Source organism: Pezoporus flaviventris, unplaced genomic scaffold, assembly GCF_033815535.1.
Source record: "Pezoporus flaviventris isolate CSIRO_AGI_PZ_B2104156 unplaced genomic scaffold, CSIRO_AGI_Pfla_v1 ptg000016l, whole genome shotgun sequence".
In the NCBI taxonomy this organism is placed as follows: Eukaryota; Metazoa; Chordata; class Aves; order Psittaciformes; family Psittacidae; genus Pezoporus; species Pezoporus flaviventris.
The window spans coordinates 11,467,706-11,487,407 of record NW_026892564.1 but is presented as its reverse complement, the minus strand read 5'-3'; the positions used below and the strand labels follow the sequence as shown (position 1 = coordinate 11,487,407).

General features: G+C 39.6%; 2 protein-coding genes across 4 annotated transcripts in view; both read left to right on the top strand.

Annotated features, from left to right (window-relative positions):
* The window catches only part of TBC1D15 (TBC1 domain family member 15), a 33,109-nt gene extending 28,634 nt beyond the window's left edge, over positions 1-4,475 (top strand). For 2 of the 3 annotated variants that reach the window (XM_061454794.1, XM_061454796.1), the window contains exons 15-17: positions 1,659-1,775; positions 2,338-2,424; positions 3,112-4,475. In XM_061454794.1, coding sequence (XP_061310778.1) covers positions 1,659-1,775; positions 2,338-2,424; positions 3,112-3,318 — 411 coding nt within the window. In that variant the 3' untranslated portion in view covers positions 3,319-4,475. The remainder of the gene's footprint in view (positions 1-1,658; positions 1,776-2,337; positions 2,425-3,111) is intronic. The other variant, XM_061454795.1, reaches the window with a different exon arrangement.
* An 8,258-nt stretch (positions 4,476-12,733) lies between these two features.
* The window catches only part of TPH2 (tryptophan hydroxylase 2), a 53,970-nt gene continuing 47,001 nt past the window's right edge, over positions 12,734-19,702 (top strand). Inside the window, exons 1-4 of the mRNA XM_061454780.1 lie at positions 12,734-13,219; positions 16,518-16,670; positions 17,850-18,033; positions 18,142-18,242. Of these exons, the coding sequence (XP_061310764.1) occupies positions 13,115-13,219; positions 16,518-16,670; positions 17,850-18,033; positions 18,142-18,242 (543 nt within the window). The 5' untranslated portion in view covers positions 12,734-13,114. The remainder of the gene's footprint in view (positions 13,220-16,517; positions 16,671-17,849; positions 18,034-18,141; positions 18,243-19,702) is intronic.

Genomic DNA, 19,702 nt, shown 5'->3' with positions numbered 1-19,702 from the left:
TTTTATTTATATAGTCGCAGGCTAGCATGTTTTTATTGCCTCTGTTTTAATGTGTGTATACATTTGCATACAGAAGCACACTCTATTTCTAGCTCTCAAGTACTTTTTTTCTGTCTTAGGAAGGTGAAGGAAACCTATTGATACATCATAGTCTTGTAGGTTCTTTCTAGTATGTCATAATGTGCGTTTACAAGTATTCTGTTTCTTTGCTAGGAGATACGGAAGAGAAAGGGGGTAACTTGTTTTTTTAAAAACAAGCTAATTAAGGAATGGTGTTCATGTTTTTATGTGAAAGCTGGTGTCACCTTTGTCACAGTTGGAAGTCCAGCTTCAGTTATGAATAGGAAACAAGTTTTCTATTCGTAACTATGCCACTTCAGTGGTATCAGTGGGTGTACGTGTGGGATTTCCACAGGCAAGCTGTAGGCATAGGGGAGCATTTCGCCTTTGTAACCAGCACAGAGAAATTAGCAGCTTTTTAGGGTATTTCAGTCTGAGCAAAGTTCGTGTGCTTTTTTGTAATAGCACATGAATTAAGTGAACCCATTTGAAAGCAGTGTTACCCCGTGATGTATTCACTTGCAGAGGGTAGAATGTGGAGAAGAGGAGGTACCATGTGAGATGCCATTCCCAAGTTCTAGGACTTCTGGACCATTTTTGCTCTAATCTATGAATTTCAGGGGTGTTCTTTTGGATCTCCATTTCTGTCCTTGGAGTTGCCTGAGCTACTAGGGTAGCAGTGGATACTTTTTGCCTGTTCCCACTAGCTGCATGTCTTCCAGTGTTTCATCTCAAAAAAAGGAATGAAGAAGATTGTTCTTTAGACTGGTTATTAGACATGCACATTAGAGATGTGAGATACCAGTCCACATTAGCTGGAGTAGAGGCTAAATCCAAGTCATGTCTGCTTACTGAGCAAGAGCTGTAATCAGATTGTGGTAGAAAATGTAGGTGGTTAAATCATTGTTTTATGGTGCAGCAGTGCACATGCTAGAGAGGTGGCAGTCCACCCTGTGTGGGTAAGTTGAGACGCACTGTGTTTGCAGTTATTTGCAATGCTATATGCCACACCTTTTTTTTGGCCTCTGTGGGACCAAAAGCTAATGTGTCTGCAGTAAGTCAGAAGGTAACACCCACCTACCCCCAACACCTGCTGCAAGTACGTATGTTTGGGCTTTTGTAGTGAGGGATTGGGAATAACTTCAATTTTTTTTATAACCATCCCTTCTATAGGGATTGCTGAGCATGATGTAGTTCTACCAATTCACATGTAATGCAGATATATTAAGCCATGCAAATAATTTCTTAGTTTTAAAGACTTCTGTGTAGTTGGTAATTTTAAGTAGGAGGATTTCACATGAACTGAGGCAGAACACACCCATTCACAAGACCGCCAGCTCAGGCGGCTTAACAGCATTATAGTGGACAATCTGGTAGACACAGAGGTCTTGAAGAACCAGATAAGCATTTGGTGACTCAGGCTAATTTTGGTCACTGATTGGCCAAAAGAAAAATTTCAAGTAATGGTATATACTTAGTTGCCTTCAAAAATAGGTTATTGTTAGTTAAGCCCACTTGGCTTGAGGGCTTATTTTCCAAGAACTACTTTCTGGAGAGAAAGCATAAGCATTTCAGAAGTGGTTTTCATATTTTAACAGGTCATGTGGACGGAACTGCCTTGCCAGAATTTTCATCTTCTCCTTTGTTGTGCTATCCTAGAATCTGAAAAACAGCAAATAATGGACAAACACTATGGCTTTAATGAAATATTAAAGGTACTGAATTCTTATGCATTGTTTGAATATCGATTAACTTTCTGGAGTTAATGCAGTATGTTCTTACTTCCTGCTGGTGTGAAGAAAAAGTGAAGATTTGATGTAGATGGATATATCTTCGAAAGGGTTAAATGCAAGCTGAATGTCTATGCATTCAAAATGGTTTATTTGATGTGTGTATTTAGGAATAAGATCATTAACAGATCTCTCTCTTAGACTGCTTAATATGCTTTATCTTAATTTTTGCCTTTTCTTCCAGAATCTTATTTGTTAACTCTTTGAAAATGTGAGCTGGGCGTACCTAGGAGGGCCAGATAGTTTGTCACATTTAGAAGTACTATAGATTCCTCTTGCAGGTCTTGGTGTCAGCCAGCTGCTGCATACTGCATCTTTCAGTACCCATTTGTCAGAGCAAATGGAGCTTATTTAGCATTTTATAGCTTAAGGGGCAAGCTTGTAAGTTGATACTTACTAGCAGTGCAGTACAGTATTAATGTATTTTACAATAACACATATTTACCATTTATCACATTTTTACTATTATTTGTGAATATATTTTTAGCATATCAATGAACTGTCTATGAAAATTGATGTGGAATATATACTCTGCAAGGCAGAAGCAATTTCTATGCAGATGATGAATTGCAAGGTAAAGCTATTTTGAATGTATCTACTGTGAGCATTTATAGACAGTAAAAATATGTACTTAGCTGTAAGTATGCATGTGTGACTTGCAAAATAGCTAATGACTGGGTATGCTCAAGAATGTGCTGTATCTTTATAGCACTTATAATCTAGAAGTCTGTAAGCAAAAAGGATTAATTTTACAGAGTAACATCGTTCACTGGGGAAGAGTAGGATCGTGCCTTTTGGTCGTGATTTTGTAACTCCTACTAGTTAACCTCAGTACAAGTAATTTGATCTTCAGTGTGCTCAAGAAAAAATGAGGTGAAAGGTGCATTGCACTGAAAGCATACCAGGCTTATTAGGCAGAAGCTAATAGTTCACTCAATAAAACTAATTTCAATAAGATGAAGTGTAATAGTTGTTTAGATGTCTAATTTTATAATGAAGAATATATTGTTCATAAGGAATTGATTCCTGAGCCAGACCCTTTTGCTGTTTTTTTGAAAAGCCAGATACAGGAAATGGTAACTTTAATGGAACTAATGCTGAGAGAGATGGTTTCATTACCGCTAAATTCAGATGAATGATTACTTACTACGGCTGGGGCATGGGCTTGGGGGGATGACACCTCATTGTAAATGTCTTTATTTATTTATTTATTTGATTACAGCAATTTTTAGTACTACTTGGGTTTTTTTCTGCTTTTTAGGAATTGCCTCAAGCAGTTGGTGAGATCCTGGGGATGGAAAGCAGTTCTGCAACACCCGATTCAGATAATGGAGAAGATGAAAGCGGAGCCATGTTGACTTGTCCAACGTCATTATATCAGAGTATCTCAAGACCTGTAATTGCTGCCAATGGTACGAGAGACAGCACTCAACAGATGTCTGAGACGCAGAGCCTGACACCTGCGTAATCACAGTTGGTTACATTGAAGAAAGACTTTTACTGAGCACGTTTTTTTTAAGCACTTGAGAGATGGATATTTAAGTTTGGTGTTGATTAAGCTTTTCAGAAGGAAAATCTGTACTGTAATGCTCTCTCATTAAAGCTTTACAACATGACTCAACTTAACTATTTTTGTAGTTTCTTCTACCAAAATAGCCTTTTGTTTCCAATAACATTCCTTAATATTTTTGTAGCCAAGTGCATTTTTCTTTTTGCTGGTGAACTGGAAATGGATGGTGATTAAGCATGAATTTGCAAATTCTGCATTTGCTGAGCGTTCACACGTACTGATTTAAGTGTGAGCTCTTTGGAGCAGATTCACAATAGGAGCTGAAGCTGCTGTACAAAATTTTCAAGCTGAAGAGATGCTGATGTGTTAAAGAAGGATCGTTTTGTAAATGAATGGGGTTTCCCTATCTCAAATGTTTACAAAAATACTTCAAAGTATTTGTTGCTGGTTGAATGTAGATTTGAAGTGGACATTTATCCTTACACAGTTGAATGTCCAAAAACTGAATTTTGTGTAACTGGGAGTGGTTGAACAGTATATTTTTACATTAACATATCTTCCCTTTATATATGCATATATATATTTACACACATACAGACACTATATACATAAATGTTTGTGAATACTAAAGAGGATAATCATATTTTCAATATCTGAATAAACTTGACTGTTCATTCATATGAATCAGTTTGACCAAATTAATGCAAAGCTCCAACTTGTGCTCTTTTTCAGAACTTTTCTAACTGAAGGTAACTTTAATGTGAATACATTCAGTCCTACACTTGAGATAATTTTGCAGTTGATTTCTTTCAAACTTTACTAATGTTTATCTTTGCTAATATATTAACTGATCAATTAACTACTTGCCCTGTTTTTATGGCAAGATTATTTGGAGAATTAATAAGCAGATAACTGAAAAAACAAACCACAAACCAAACCAGTAATTGCAATTAACATGAATGCAAATTTTTTTTTTTGTACATGCAAAAGGCAGTGTGAGTTTATTCCGTGCCATGCTGATGTCCTTTGACGTTATGTGAAATTTAACATAACTGATTCAGTGTATTTGATATTTGGTAACTATTGTACATATATAAAATAAAAATCAAAGCTGATTTAGTGTTTTTAATTAAATCCTATTTAGAGAAAAAAATCTAGTTGTCTGATTGTTGATATAAGAACATGAGACAGAGGGGATAACTAACAATGGTTAGTCCATTGGTATATTTATTTTGTGAGTAATGAAGAGCAGTGGGAGTATCTTTTTATTGCAGAGTGGAACATGCCTTTCATCTTTGGGCAACTGATATGTGGGATACAGTGGAGCTCTTCTGGAGCAGTTTTACTTCTACAAATGTTATTTGTGCCATCTAAAGCAAATACAAGTAATGCAAAAAGGCTTTAATAGATAAATCAAGTTGTTACAGTAATTTGAGACCTGATTAAACTTCTGTCACAACTTGTGAACAAACACTGGATAGCTGAATTGGTATAGATTTTTTTTTTTTTTTAATATAGTCAATGTGCTATCTCTCATCAGTTAATAAGAAATGTCTGATGTGGTGGAAGTCAAGGACTGACAGCTCAGTGTATCTGTAGCCTTTCATTTCCTGTCCAGGAAATTACTGTGAAGCATCGTGCCTTTGTTCGCTGTTGAGCATTGTGCATAAAAGCATTGGAACTTATATAATCAACACTTTGGTTCAGATACACTAAGCAAGTTAGTTTCAGTATTTTTGGAGCACCTAGTTGGCTTTGAAGTGTACTTGCAGAGTGGTTTTGTCAAATTATATTAAGTTGAAACTGTAAGGGGGGGAAATGTCTAAAACAGAAATGCAATGGGCGAGTCTGTCAGTTAACTGTGCATGGTTCTTGGTTATTCAGGATATGCAGCCACAAAAATATCTTGTTATATGCAACATATTAAGAGTTGAAGAAAACCATAACTGACTGAACATGAATATTCAGATGTTTAAGAAAAGCATGTTTAAGTGGATTTCTATAATTTCTTAGAATGAACAGCTATGGCTTCCTAGAAATACTAGCACCCCTTAAAGTTTGCCTTTCCATTTTGGGTATGATTCTTGATCTTTTCCTCTTTGTATTAAGCACATGAATTTCAAGGTTGAGATGTTTGCTCCTGAATTAACAGTGAACAGCTGCTGTGGAAGGCTTGGAGTAGGTATGCTTGCTCTGCCTCCCAACAGTAAGATCAAATCCCCCTTGCAGCATATGTTATCTGTAGTTTCCTTCCTGCCAACCTTGCAAAGAGCTGCAATCACGAAGAGCCTCATCCTCCACTGAACTACTCCTGATTCTTGGGGATGAATTTAGCCTAAGCTGATGAGACAACAGACACTAAGAGGTCTGAATCAGGATCATGATGGCTGAAGAAATGCCAAGGGTTGGAGGTTCCGGATGCACAATTTTGTTTTGTATGTGAATCATTTAGATGGCTTAGAATTAAGAAATATGAACTAGCTGAATGTATTTTTGGTTGTAGTTGTCAGGCTATAAAAGAGGCAGTACTTGCTTAGTTCCAGCAAACCCATTTTGTTTTTAATGCTTTACTGGAAGATAATTATCTTTTGGAGTATTTTAAAGCTTTATACTTTTCAATCCTAGCAGTATACCAGTGTTACCTATTACAAGGTAAAAATTATGTAGGTCTTCTTGAGAGAGCTTTTTCTTAGTTTGCCTGTGTGGGCAATTAAATTTGTTTCAAAAGTACATTGTTGGGGTCTTTTTCTTCTGTTGGAGGGCACTGGAATGGGTTGCCCAAGGAAGTTGTGAATGCTCCATCCCTGATGGTGTTCAAGGCCAGGCTGGACAGAGCCTTGGGTGGCATGGTTTAGTGTGAAGTGTCCCTGCTCATGGCGGTAGGTCCTTTCCAACCCTAATTATTCTGTGATTCTAAGAGGATAGTTTACAAAAAAAGGAATGTTGGCTGAAGCTTCTTGGAGGCTTGGACCAATGAATATTTATAGAATGTTTTTGATATTAGGAGGTTAAAACATGAAAGGATGATATGAAGTTGCCCATAGCCATAGCCATCACTTGACACATCAGTTGTATTGACTACATTTAGGAAATACATGCCTGTCCTGTTCCTCTATGATGACCATGCCTGTACCTAGTGAATGTTATAGCCAGTGGCCTTCAAACGTATGTGAAGTGTGGAGGTATGTGTTCATTGTTGTGAGTAATCATGGAAACTACATGTATGTTATAACAGGTTCTGATTGCTTTAAGAACCGGATGTGGAAATACTGTGTTGCTTGTATTAGGAATTGGGCTTAATTTTAATCTGTAGTTTAATTAAAATTAAGGTGTTAAAGTTCCACAAGCCCAGTTCTTAAAACCTTGAGTTTTATAGTGGAGAAATTTAAGATGGTTTTGGTGCCTCTTCAATTATTCTTTCTTGTTTTTTCTTACATATTACACTATGAAATTCTGTAGCCTCACTTATTCCTCACTACTTTCAAATGCACTCATTAGCACTGAATCAAAGCTCTATTGTTGCGACTTTTCAGGAAGCAAAAAAAAAGTATTCTCTTAGCTTCCATTTTTTGATATATTTTAATTCAAAATGTGAGGCACTTTCTCCTCACTTTTCTAAACAATTCTCTGTTACAGAATTCTTGCCTAACATGAAAAAAAGGTTTTATTATAAACGATTTGGCATTCAGAATTTGGACAGTGAATAAGTTTTGTATTGCTAGCATGATTCATGCATCCTAGTGTGATGCAAATGAAGTCTTACCAAGTTTGGGACTGAAATTCCATAGGTAGGTAAAAAATATCTCTTCTAGTTAGATTGTTCCATGTCAGACACCACAAATAACAGTGCTGAAGAGGTCAGTGAAATGTTAGAAGTGCATCTATGTATTTATTCACGTTACAAATGGGGGTAATGATTTGTTTTGGAGATACATTCCTCAGGCTCAAGATATAGTCAGTATTCTTGTACAGGTGCAACTTAAAGCTGGAGTTTGGTCCATGGGCTGTAGAAAACTGGCTGTTAACATGATTTTGTCTGTGGGTGGCTAAATACTTTAACACATATTTTTCAAACCTGTTGACTTTTCTGAACATTTCCAGTCATTTGCTGGTGCCATCTCTGTCTCTCTGAAAGGCTGCTCTTAGGAGAGAATTTCCATGATCTGCTGTATGGTGGCTGGGATTAAAGCAGGAAATCCCAACCCTTGGTTCTGTGTGTGCAATTACATACTATATCTAGCTCTGCGTTGACATGACTGTATATGAGCATGATAAGGTGATGAGATGCAGATACCTAACTGAGCACTTAACAGACATTTCATATAAGCTTGCTATTATATTTGATTTAAAGATGCTTTCAAACGCACTTTTTATAGTGTTAAAAGATGAGTTGTGCTTCATGTTTAGTGGGACTTGAAAATGTCTGCTATTCAAGTAAGTGATGTTATTGCAGTGCAGGCCTTGTATAAATTAAGCTTGAATTTGATTTTTTTTTCATTCAAGTGGGGATTTTAAACTTTTTTTTTTTTTAGAGAATAGGTGCAATTTTTTTCATGTTAAATCACTATATTCTGGCACAAACTAATTTTCTGATGAATTGCAAACAAAAAATATATTGTAGGCTGTCACTTTTTGCCTCATCCAAAATTAATTTCAAAATTAAATACATATTTCAAACTGTCCATGTAATTCAGGTACATGAAGTCTTCTAGATGGGTTACATTTGAAGAAATTCAATTATAGTATATATTTGGATTATACAGGCTACATGTACCCTACGTTAACATTAGTTCTCAGGCTGTTTCTATATACATATCTTGTTATTAACCAACTAACTGCAGAGCCCTGTTGTTCAGAGCTTAAACTTCTGCCCAGTCTAGCAGTTCAGCAAATGGTGGTCACTTGTTTCCCCCGTGTGGTGTGGTTGACCCAGATCAGCAGCAAGCACCCGCCCAGCCCCTCACCCACTCCCCGCAGCATGGGGAGAGAGTAGAAAGAAGGCAGGATGGCTCATGGATTGAGACAATGACAGTTTAACAAGGAAGGCAAATTCTGCTCCCACAAGCAAAGCACAAAGAGGATTTCATTCACTACTGCCCCATCAGCAGGCAGATGTCCGAGCACTTCTGGAAAACAAGGCTTCAGCACAGGTTCCTTGGAAAGATGCATGCCATGACCATGAATGTGCCGGCTTCCTCCTCTCCCTGAGCTTTTATTGCTGAGCACAATGTTATGTGATATGTTCCTTTGGTCAGTTTGGGTCAGCTGTCCTTGCTGTGTCTGCTCTCAACCTCTTGGGGAAGAAGTGAGAGCATGTTAATAGTGTGCAAGCACTGCTCAGCAACAGTTGAAACACAGGTGGAGTGTTATCAATGCTGTTTTAGGCACAGACCCAAAGTACAGCACCATAAGGGAAGTTAACTCCATCCCAGACTAACTCAGTTTGGTGTGATGACACATTCTTCATGGTATCTGACATCATGTTAGAAAAAAAAGTGAATCCGTCCTGCTGAAGAGGACACTTCTTAAGTGCCCATCTAGACCTGATGCAACATCTAAGCATCTAGTTGCATCTAAGCAACTTGCATTCAGCTATTCTGTTGCTTGTCATAACTGAATAAGATGAAACACCAAAATTTCCAAAACACTTTTTGGTGTATGAATTGGTCCAGATGTCCTTTAGGTTATGTGGATGCATGCCACATTCAGGCTTGGCTGTTTGAGAGCTTTCACATACTCTTCTGGTTATATTGTTAAAGTAACCGATGGAAGAAACCAAGAAAGTCCTTAAAGTACAGATATTTGGGTTCAGAGACTTGATAATTCCTCAAGCAGCAAAGCAGTGCAGCTACTGCTACCAGAAGCGGCAGTCCTGGTTCCTTGTTCTCTGTCCAGTGGCACTACCTCTTTTATGCTGGTATGATTAATTTGCGTAGTGTATGGTGAATCACATGAAGGACCTAACAAATTGCAGGCTTAACCAGTTCTTTTAGCCAGATCAATCATACCACACTTTTTTTTCACTATGAAGTATATACCTGAATATATACATCCGGCAACTTAGTTAAAATCACAGGTTTACAATATTGGAAGGCACTTTTAAAAGCTTGTCAATAACAGAACAGGCTCAACTATCTCCTGCTGAAAGGCATGACTGTCTTCTGCCATTATGTCCATCCATTGAAGGATATGAAAGTATCCATTTGGAGGATAACTTCATAGATCCTGCAGTCTATTAGGCAAGCACTTTTCAGGTGTTTGTGGACCTTCAGGGCAGTTTGAATGATAGCATGTAGCTGGGGATTTTCTGTAGCTTCTGACTCTGCCTTCTCTTGTAAATGTGCAGCTGGTCATCTACAAGTAGCCTTTCCCCTGCCAAGATCTGTTTAAATCTTGTGACTGTTACAGCATCCCTGAGGTAGGTATAGTCTGGGAATTTACAGGTGGTCTCGAGACAGTCACTTAGGCTATTATTAAATAGTACAGGAGATGAGGGTAGGTACTTATGGCTGTTCTCTGTACCCTTTCATTTAGCAGTGAAGCCACCCTTTTGCCCAATCTATTAGTTCTATCTGGACCTGGTTCCTTATCTGTCTTGTGAGAATGTTATGACAGACCATGCCAAATGCTTCACTACCATCAAGATGAATGACGTGTATTGTTTTCCCTTGGTCCACAGAACTGTCATAAAAGGAAATGAGATTTGCTTGGCTCAATTTATTCTCAGCAAATCCATCTTGACTGTTTAATCATCTGTTATCTTCGAGGTCTTTACAAACAATTTTGGTACTTCTGTTTTCTCCAACAAATGAAATTAGACTGGTCTATAATTCTTCAGCCCTTCATCCTCCCCAATATCTTCTTGAAAATGGACATGATTTTGGTCTTTCCCCAGTCTTTTGATGCTTGTCCAATCCCTGAGTTCTTGAAATAGTTATTGATGGCAGAGATCTAACAAGCCTACTCTGTAAGCGTAGTGTCTGTGCCAAGTCATTTGCTATCCCAAATATCCCAGATTTATCTGAAATATTCTCCAACATTGTTTCATCTTGTTCAAAGCTAAAACCTTACCTCTCTGCCCTTCCTATTAATTATGATAGAACTATGGTCACAGTTGATTCTTTCAGCACAGAATGATGTTAAAAGCAAAGAGCATTACATACTTAGATCACTTAAAGTTTCTTTTGTCCTTTCCTTGTGTTTGGTAGTGGACTAATACTTCAATTCTGATGGCTGCTGCTCTATTTATAAAAAAAATTGCTTTGAATGTCCTATACTAATTACTTTGAATTTTGCACTGTAGCCTTTGTCTATGTGTTACGCTTCCTGTATTTAGTAGCCTGGTCCTAGTTTTTATTTCCTGTAAGCTTCTTTTTGAATTGAAGGTAATGACCAACTTATGATAATACTAGTGACAGGGTAGTAGGAGACTATACTTCCTCTACAGTGAAGCAGTTTCCTGATGAAACTTTTTTCCCTGAAACAAGGAAAGAATTGTCTTTTTGCTCTCGGTTTCCTCCCCTTGGGGGCTGTAATAACTGAATTTATTGAAGTCCTCTTTTCAGTTTCTGCTTTATTTTCATAACTCTCTTTTTGCTGAAGAACAGAGATTTTTGAATATCTGCTTCAATGAATTTTCAATTCAAGGGAGAAGCAATCCCTCCATGGGATTAACAGGCAGACAGAATAGTTAAAACAGTTCAACCACTTGAGTCTTCCCCACCTGTGATGTAGTACCTGGTGACACAGGGTACCTTTGTTTTTGCATTCATGAGTCATCCTGAAGAGGTTATGAGCAGAAAACCTTTGCCATGCTCTAGTTACCACACAGAGCTGTGATAGATAGCAAGGCTACTGGGTAGCAGGGTCATTGATTTGTCTGATGTCCCAGCTGCAGGGCTAGCATCTAACAGTAGAGGAAATCATGCTCTGTCATGATGGTAGGAGAAAGTAGGGCTTGGTTTCATCTTTGGAGCAGTTGGAGAGCACAAAGTAATCTCACTCTCATAAATTGTTCAACTGCAGGAACTGTGTCTGTGTATCTCAGGCAGAGCAGGTAGGAATATAAAAGTCCATACCTGCTTTCCCATCATTAAAAATAATAATAAACATGACTGAGAATGTCTCTTGCAACCTCAGGATATGAGACTGGGCTAATACATGAAGACATGCTTTCCTCCGACTGGGAAAAAGTAAAACTTCGTAGTTTAGTGTAATAAAAATGATTGGTCTGCATTACAGGAGCAGGTAGAGGAACCAAATATTACTACAAACTTGTTGTCAAGCAGAAGAAAAGGAGCCTTATTACATTTTACACCTGGGAAACGCTGGAAAAGTGAAGCTAAAAGGGTGTGTTTCAGGCTTCCCTCTGAATTCTGAGGCAGCTCAGGAGTAGCTCTGTCCTGGTCCTGAACATAACACATGATCAGCCATTTTAAGAAAGGGATCATCTAACTGACAATGACCGGTTTGGACTGGAAACTTTTGCTGATTTTTGTTAGTTGTGACGAATGAGAAGATTCCATGATACTCCATGGATGTCAGGTATTTATTCAAGTAGCTCATGGGGAAGTTTTGGAAAATGGAAGAAGTGGGAAGGAAAATTATAGGGGAGAACAAGTGCAACGGTGGGTGACAAAATGAGTGTTTGACCTCAGAATGGTAGTGTAAGAGGAAAATCTTAAGTCAATTTTGTAAGTAGATTTGAGAGACTAAGAATGTACCTTAACACTGCAGTCGTTACTGTTTCAGCAGATGCCTTCTGTGCACTGAAAATTTCTGAGCTAATAGTAGCCTTAAGCAGTAAACAAATTCTTAAAAACAAACAAAAGATCCCCAAATCAAACATGGAAGCATACAAACACCCCCAAACCAAACACCGTGTCCAAACCCAAGAAACTTTACCCTGAGATGTATTTCAGAGGCAAATGAAGTTGTCATATAAATACAGAAGATCTCCAAGATCCGTATGGGACTGTTTTACCCCCATAGGTGTTTAACTGCTTTACTGATGTTGTGGTTAGTAGAGGTTCTCAGGATTGCAGTCTGGCCCTTACACAGCTGATGCACAAACCACAGCCAGTGCTGCCTTGATGGAAAAGCATTCTCCAGTTAAGCATTCTCTCTCAGTTGAAGTAGGCTTTGCATGTTGCTCATCACCCTTAAGTACATCAGGTATGTTAAGGTTTTCACTGCAGGATGTCATTTTTGTCCCTTAATTCCTCTTCTTTGAACCAGCCTGTTTTTCAAAGCAGTACTATACAAAAGGGAGAGATGTGAAGTTTTACATCGAAGAATCTCTTACAATGTACACACAGCTCTTCCGTACGCAAAATCGGCCTCTACCCTTGGCACTCTGTCACCTCGTCCCCTCCGGGCCCTGTCCCCGCACCGCTGAGGCCGTGGCTCCTCAGACCCCCGGGCAGCGCCCTGGGCTGCACGCCCTCGCCTGCCCGGCCGCAGGAGAGGGCAGGCTGGTTCGGCTTCTCGGGTTGGGTCTTAAGCGGCTCGAAGGCGAAGGCAGCCCACGGGTGCCCCTGCTGCAGGGGAGCGGCGGGGCTGGGCCGCTCCCCGCCCCGGCTGAGGTAAGCGGGGCCCGTGGGCGTCGCTGGCGGCGGCGCTCGTCACCCGTTGACGGGTGTCCCCTAATCGCGTTGCCATCAGCCTCCGCCGGGGCGTATAAAAGGGGCCGCGGCGGGTGAGGCGTGCAGAGCGCGGCGCTGACCCCCCCTCCCTCGCCCGGCCGGCCGGCCCCATGCAGCCCGCCATGATGATGTTCTCCAGCAAGTACTGGGCGCGGAGGGGCTTCTCGCTGGACTCAGCCCTGCCGGAGGAGCGCCCCGCCGTCGGAGGACTCACCGTGAGTGGTGGGGTGGGGAGCGGCGGCAGGCCGGGAGTGGGAGCCGCGGGTCGGGTCGGGTCGGGGCCGGTGCCAGGAAGCCGACCCCTTCCTTGTAACTTTCAGGGGAAGGGAACAATTCTCCCGCGGTTGCAAGGGCCGGTAAAGCCGACTTTGCAGTATAAATCGGTCCACGCTGCCTTAAAAGTGTCCTTAAGTAACTGTAAAAGTTTTGTTAGACGTACAAACTTTCCTGCAGAAATGAACCGGCTTGCTGTAGGAATAATATAAAAGCACTAGGATGCAGTTCAGGTAGTTTTAAGTGCTTGAATTTTAAAGGCTTTGATTAGTTCTCACGACTGTACGCACCAGCAGAATCTGCCCTTCCAAGACACTCAGACACACAATATATAAAGCATTCTTGGCACTGTGCAGATCACACTGCCTCGGTGCCTGTGGCACTTCCGTTGCAGAGCAGCTGGATTTGGGGTTTCCCAGCTTCTGCCGACTCGCAGGCACACAAGGACCTGTGTGAGCATTGTGCAGGGGATGTGCATCTTCCCTGTTGGAAACCCTGTCAGGGGGGAGAAGCGGTTCTCTGTCTGTGAGGTGATGATAGCGGTGCGACAGGTGATCTCAGCCGTGGGGTAAACTTCTGTATACTCACTAGTAAATGTATTTGAATAGGCGTACTTTAATAGCAGTAAAGAATGTTAGTTGGTGCTAATAATCTCATCTGCTTTGAATATGTGAGATGTTCAGGATTATGAAGTTTTTGCCTCCTGTACAGTTTTGCAACACATGAAGGTCCAGATCACTTGAGAAGAACCAACAGAATGCACCAGTTTGTACCAGCTGTGAACTGGCTGGTCATCTTCATAGTAAAATGTGAAATATTTGATTTGAATATGCTTTGCTTCACTTAGAAATACTGAATTAAATAGGATAGATTTGTTTTACCCTCTTTAAATTTGAGTTACTTCACTGAGTTCTGCTATAGATGACTTATTCCTGAGTACTTGTGCTTGCTCCTGTTAATTTATTTTCATTATGGAATTTGATTTGTTAGCCTCTGTTTAGTTATGAAGTGTACTAATGAGCATGGCTGATAAGGTTTTGAGTTCAGCCTTCTCTACTGTGTTCATAACAAATAGGTTTCTAGTTTTTATATGCTTGAAAGGGGTTTTTAGCCATCACTTTGGGTAATGTTTGCTTGAAAGCATTACGGAACCTGTGACAATCTTGGAAGGTGCTAAGTGCTCTTGTTTCCCAGAGGAGTCGATGGTGTTGAGATTCTCAGACACTCAGTTGACTACATGATCCTCAGTACAGAACTTCTAGGAAGCAGCGCACAGTGAAAAATCATGTATGCTATAAAGGTAGAATCTTCGTCACTTCATGTGGAGGTTGGGTGCTTGATGGATGTGAAAAGGACTCAGCCAAATCCCAAATATTGAAGTTAAAACAAAAGTGGCCATCCCTTAAGCTATCCCTGAGGAAACCGCCTACTGAGCAGAATCCTGTAAGCTCAATTACTAAGAAATAAACATGCTTGAAACCTTTCATATATCATTCTAAAAACATAAAAATTTTTCCAGATGGTTTTCGTGAAGTTTAATAGATGGTGAGAAAAGACCACAGAGTCTTTTTGGCATGTCCAGTAACTAGTTTAAGAGCTCACTATTTTTTTTTCTGGGTCACAAAGCACTTGATACTTGTACTTAAACTTGAGAAGAAACTTCTTCTCAGTGAGGGTGATGGAACACTGGAACAGGCTGCCCAGGGAGGTTGTGGAGTCTCCTTCCCTGGAGACATTCAAAACTGGCCTGGACGCATTCCTGTGTAACATTATCTAGGTGTTCCTGCTCTGGCAGGGGGATTGGACTAGATGATCTTTCGAGGTCCCTTCCAATCTCTAGCATACTGTGATACTGTGATAAAAACTTGTGAAATCTAGAAGTACAGGGAGACCCTTTGCTAAAGTCCATTGACATGGGTCCACAGATTTTCACAAGTGGATAGCCTACCTCTAAGGAGAAAATAAGAACAGAGATTTAATTTGGCTTCCATCAAATGTTATGAGACCTGTTTAAAACTTCATATTTGGATTATTTTCTGAAAGCTGCTTTACTGAAGGACAGTTTAATTCACATGCAATAGTTGTACATGATTCTTAACTTCTATCTTCATGTATCTTTAGTGACTCTATTATGGATGATAAAAAAGCAGTTAGTGTCTCACTGGAGATTTGATTTCTCCAGGAGGCACAACCTGGCTACTGGAAAACTCGGGCTGTTTTTTGAAAATCATGGTTGATATTATAACAATTCTCTATAAATGCTGTACTATTGGCATCTCAACAAGATATTTAAGATGAGAAAATTACATTTTTTGAAAATGCTGACTTAAATTTGGCTTAAAGCAGTCTTTGACCTCCAAATTGTGAGAAGAATGTAGAAGTGGCCAAGGATGGTGTCATTTTCTCCATGTTTTTGAGTTCCTGGTCCAGCTCATCTTCAATGGGAGGTACCGTTTTTTACAATGAGAACCAGCAGCCATTGAATAATCTCCTCAGGGCAGTGGTGAGTTCCCCACACTGGACACTTCTAAAGACTCACCTGGACAGGGTGCTGGAATATGTTGTCAGGACTGTGCTTTTGCCAAGAAGTGTTGGACCAAAACATCCTTGAGGTCCCTTCCAACGTGGTGTTCTATGATTCTGTGATATAGTCTATGCATGTTTCTGTCCTTGTTTGTATAATCAACAGAGGTTTTGGTTTTTCAGGAAAAATGGCATTACATGAGACCATTAACTGTACTAAAAAAGATAACATAAAGCTTGTGTTTTAAATGTGATGATTAATACAAACATACAGACCAGTGTAAATCATTGTAAATTGACTGAAATAGGATCACTGAAATTTTGCAGTGCAATTTCACAGCAATATTCAGGTTAGAATAGCGAAATAGCATCACTGCAGGCTTTGCAGTAATTTAAATCATCTCCATTTGCTTTATATTTAATGATAGCATTGCCCTAATAATATAATAATATTTGTATCCCAAGCATTCCTATGCTTTTCCTTAAGCTTTTTTTTTTGTGGACTGGCCTCTTACATGATCATCTCTGATAGCTGCCTTTGATATGTGATTCTGGTAAATTACCAATTTACAGGTAAATGCATTGCCATTTAAATTAAATCTGGATGAATTCCATTTAGCTACTTTCTAATAAAATTTTCTCTTTGAGTAAAAAGACTTAAATTTGGGAAATGCCTGTTTGCATCTGAGATGATGCTGTTTCTTTATACATTTGTAGCTAAACAGATCAAGTTCTGGGAAGAATGAGGAAAAGAAAGGGATTAAGGGAAATGGCAAAGGTGAATCTGTTTCTGAAGGTGGAAAGACAGCCGTAGTGTTTTCCTTGAAGAATGAAGTTGGTGGATTGGTGAAAGCTCTCCGACTCTTCCAGGTAAAGCTTGCAAATCATTACGCTGACCAGACTGAGGAGGGCTATTGAGGTCAGGTTATTTGTTGGTATAAATCTAATGGACCATGGCAGAAGGAATAGAGTGCAGTTACACTTTGCAGGATTGAATAAAAGTAACTTAAAATTTAATGGACCATTCAACAAAGCATTTTGGGCTTGTGAAGGGTTTTCTGGAATGTGGTTTACGAGCAATACTGATGTTTGTGCCATTTGCTTTAGGTTTCTGGTGTGTGATTCTCAACAATGTAAATTAGATTTGAAGTTGTCTGTGCAGGCCACAATGAAAGGAGGCATTTTCAGAGAGAAGTTCAGAATCTAAATTATATACAGTCAAGTGGTGGTGGCAGTCTTGCTGCAAGACAGTGTTCAGTCATTAAGTTAAATGCACCTTTAAGTGCTTGCAGGGTCAGGGTTTCATGTGTCTAACTAGAATGTAAATGGTGAAGTATTGGTTCCCATATGGATCCCCATGCAATATACAGTTTTTGGTCAGTCTGCTGGTACTGCACGTAGTCTGCTTGACTTACTAATGATTGAAGAGGGCTTTGGGGTGTGTCTAAGGACAGTGGAGGCAAAGCAGTGTGATAAAAGTGTTAGGTTGTTAAGTCTGTGCAGTGCAGTGAAGAGAAAGTGAGCACACTCGAATCTAGTTAAATTAACATTATTATTATGTACATTGCCTAATAAAATTGCATTAGAATTTAGTGTTTATAGCAAATGTAAGTATAAAATTTAAGCATAAAATGCTCCACCCCTGGCAGTGTTCAAGGCCAGGTTGGACAGGACCTTGGGCAGCATGGTCTAGTGTGAGGTGTCCCTGCCTATAGCAGGGGGATTGGAACTAGATGATCTTAAGGTCCTTTCCAACTCAAACCGTTCTGTGATTCTATGCAAGTTATAATCCTATACTTTCTTCTACAAAAGGTTATTTTGATAGATGAAATGAAATCATTAGTTAACTTTCTTCATTAAGAATAATAGTTTTATTTTTACTTTCAGTCTATAGATTCTTCTGTTATCAGTATTGTGTCACTAATTGCGTAAATACAAAGTAAGTACTTTCAATGCAAACACATTTTAATAATTAGGAAAAGCTTTAATGAGGAATATGCCTTCTAGCTGGTATGTCTGTATTTCATCTGTTATTTCATCTTTCCACAGGAGAAACATATAAGTATGGTTCATATTGAATCACGAAAATCGAAGAGAAGGAACTCGGAGGTGGAAATTTTTGTGGACTGCGACTGCAGTAAGAAAGAATTTAATGAACTAATCCAGTTGCTCAAGTTTCAAACGAATATTGTCTCTCTCAATCCACCAGAAAACATCTGGACTGATGAAGAAGGCAAGGCTGCTTTTGTATCACTTGATTTAGACACTGACAAACGTTTTGCACAAGTATCTGCATAGTCTTATATGCCAGTACATTCAACTCCCATTCTGTCTTCTGCAGATCTTGACTGTGTACCCTGGTTCCCCAGGAAGATATCTGAATTAGACAAATGCTCACAAAGAGTTTTGATGTATGGATCTGAGCTGGATGCAGATCACCCTGTAAGTGTAATGTAAAATTGTCTTGTAGATGATCTGTTCAGGTTATTTGCCGATCAAATAAAGAGCCTGTTAACTGTTGATTCTGAGTGCTGTTTTGAACATGTGATTTTCAGAAGGTGGGGATTTAGTTCTCTTCAGTAGTTTCAGTGAATTAATTTTTCTGTAGTAGGGCACTCAAAAAAGAGATCTTCTAGAAAACTTCACTGTTCAACAACTATGTCCCCTTTTGTTCTGCTTTCATTTATTTTTTTTTTTTTTTTAATGAACTAGTTGATAGAACAGTTTCAAACTTTGAAGAGTTTAGATCAATATGACCTTTGGCTCTGCCACACGTAGCTCTTAGGTAAGAATTGATATTGACCTAGGTGTCAGAGAAGAAACAATTATGAAGGAGTACTTCCTTGGGCACTCAAGAAGTAATTACAAAACAAAATAGAACAAGATGTTCCTGTTTCTGCATGAATGCATCAGATGAGAAAGTGCCTCACGTTGTTTTCGGACTTTGATGACAGGAGACAAGCCTGCATTTCACGCAAGCCGTATGTGCACCCAAATGCTCAATGCAAGAGGCAGAAAAATAGATTTGTTATTGTTTTATTTCATATGACTGATGTCCGTAAATGCTTAACCTCTGAGTCTTTAGATGGCAGATTATTGCAAGGGTTTATGGTACATTTTCATGTGTTACAGATCTAAGTTTCTACCTTTGGACAACTTGGCTGAAAGATGCTGGTGATAGCTAGTTATATTCATTCCTAAAATAGGCTGGATTAAACTGGTATTGTAGGAAATTTCCAGTTGAAAGGAAGTAGGTAATGAACTAAGATATCGGACTATAAGAATGTCTTGTAGTAGAATCAGATTAAACTCTACCTGTAGGTGGTAATCTCCTGTGGGTTTTGTCACACACATTTTTGCTGGTATTGTCCAAGATAGTGAAAAGTGTGTTTCTGCATTTGTGACTGCAGAAAGACCAGTTTGGTGTAGGGGACTTTCTGGTGATGCATCTGTATACCATGGTACTACAGGGCTTGTGCGGACACCTCTCTGGTGACTGCCTTGGCTAAGGAAGAGCAGGTACTCCTAGTGGCCCTGGGTCTGGGGTTCTACTTCAGTGCAGAAATGGCACTCAGGCTGCTGCCTTCTGTCCTGTCTGCTCCACAGCTTCTACAGCACCCATGCCATGGTGAGAGCTCAGGCGCAGACCCTCACACCTGTGTACACAAGCAAAAGGACATCAACATGATGTCCCCTAGCAGCCCCACTTCAATGTCTCCAATGTCACCTGCCTGCCTATCAACCATGATAATTGTCATCACCTTGTTTGGTTCCCAGCCATCTCTACCATGTGCGAGCCCTTCCCCCCACTGTGGGCCCTCATTTGGGGAGTGCGTTCCTAGATTCTGGTTTCTGCCATATACTTCTTGATGATAAACTAGGATTTACCTCACATTTTCTCA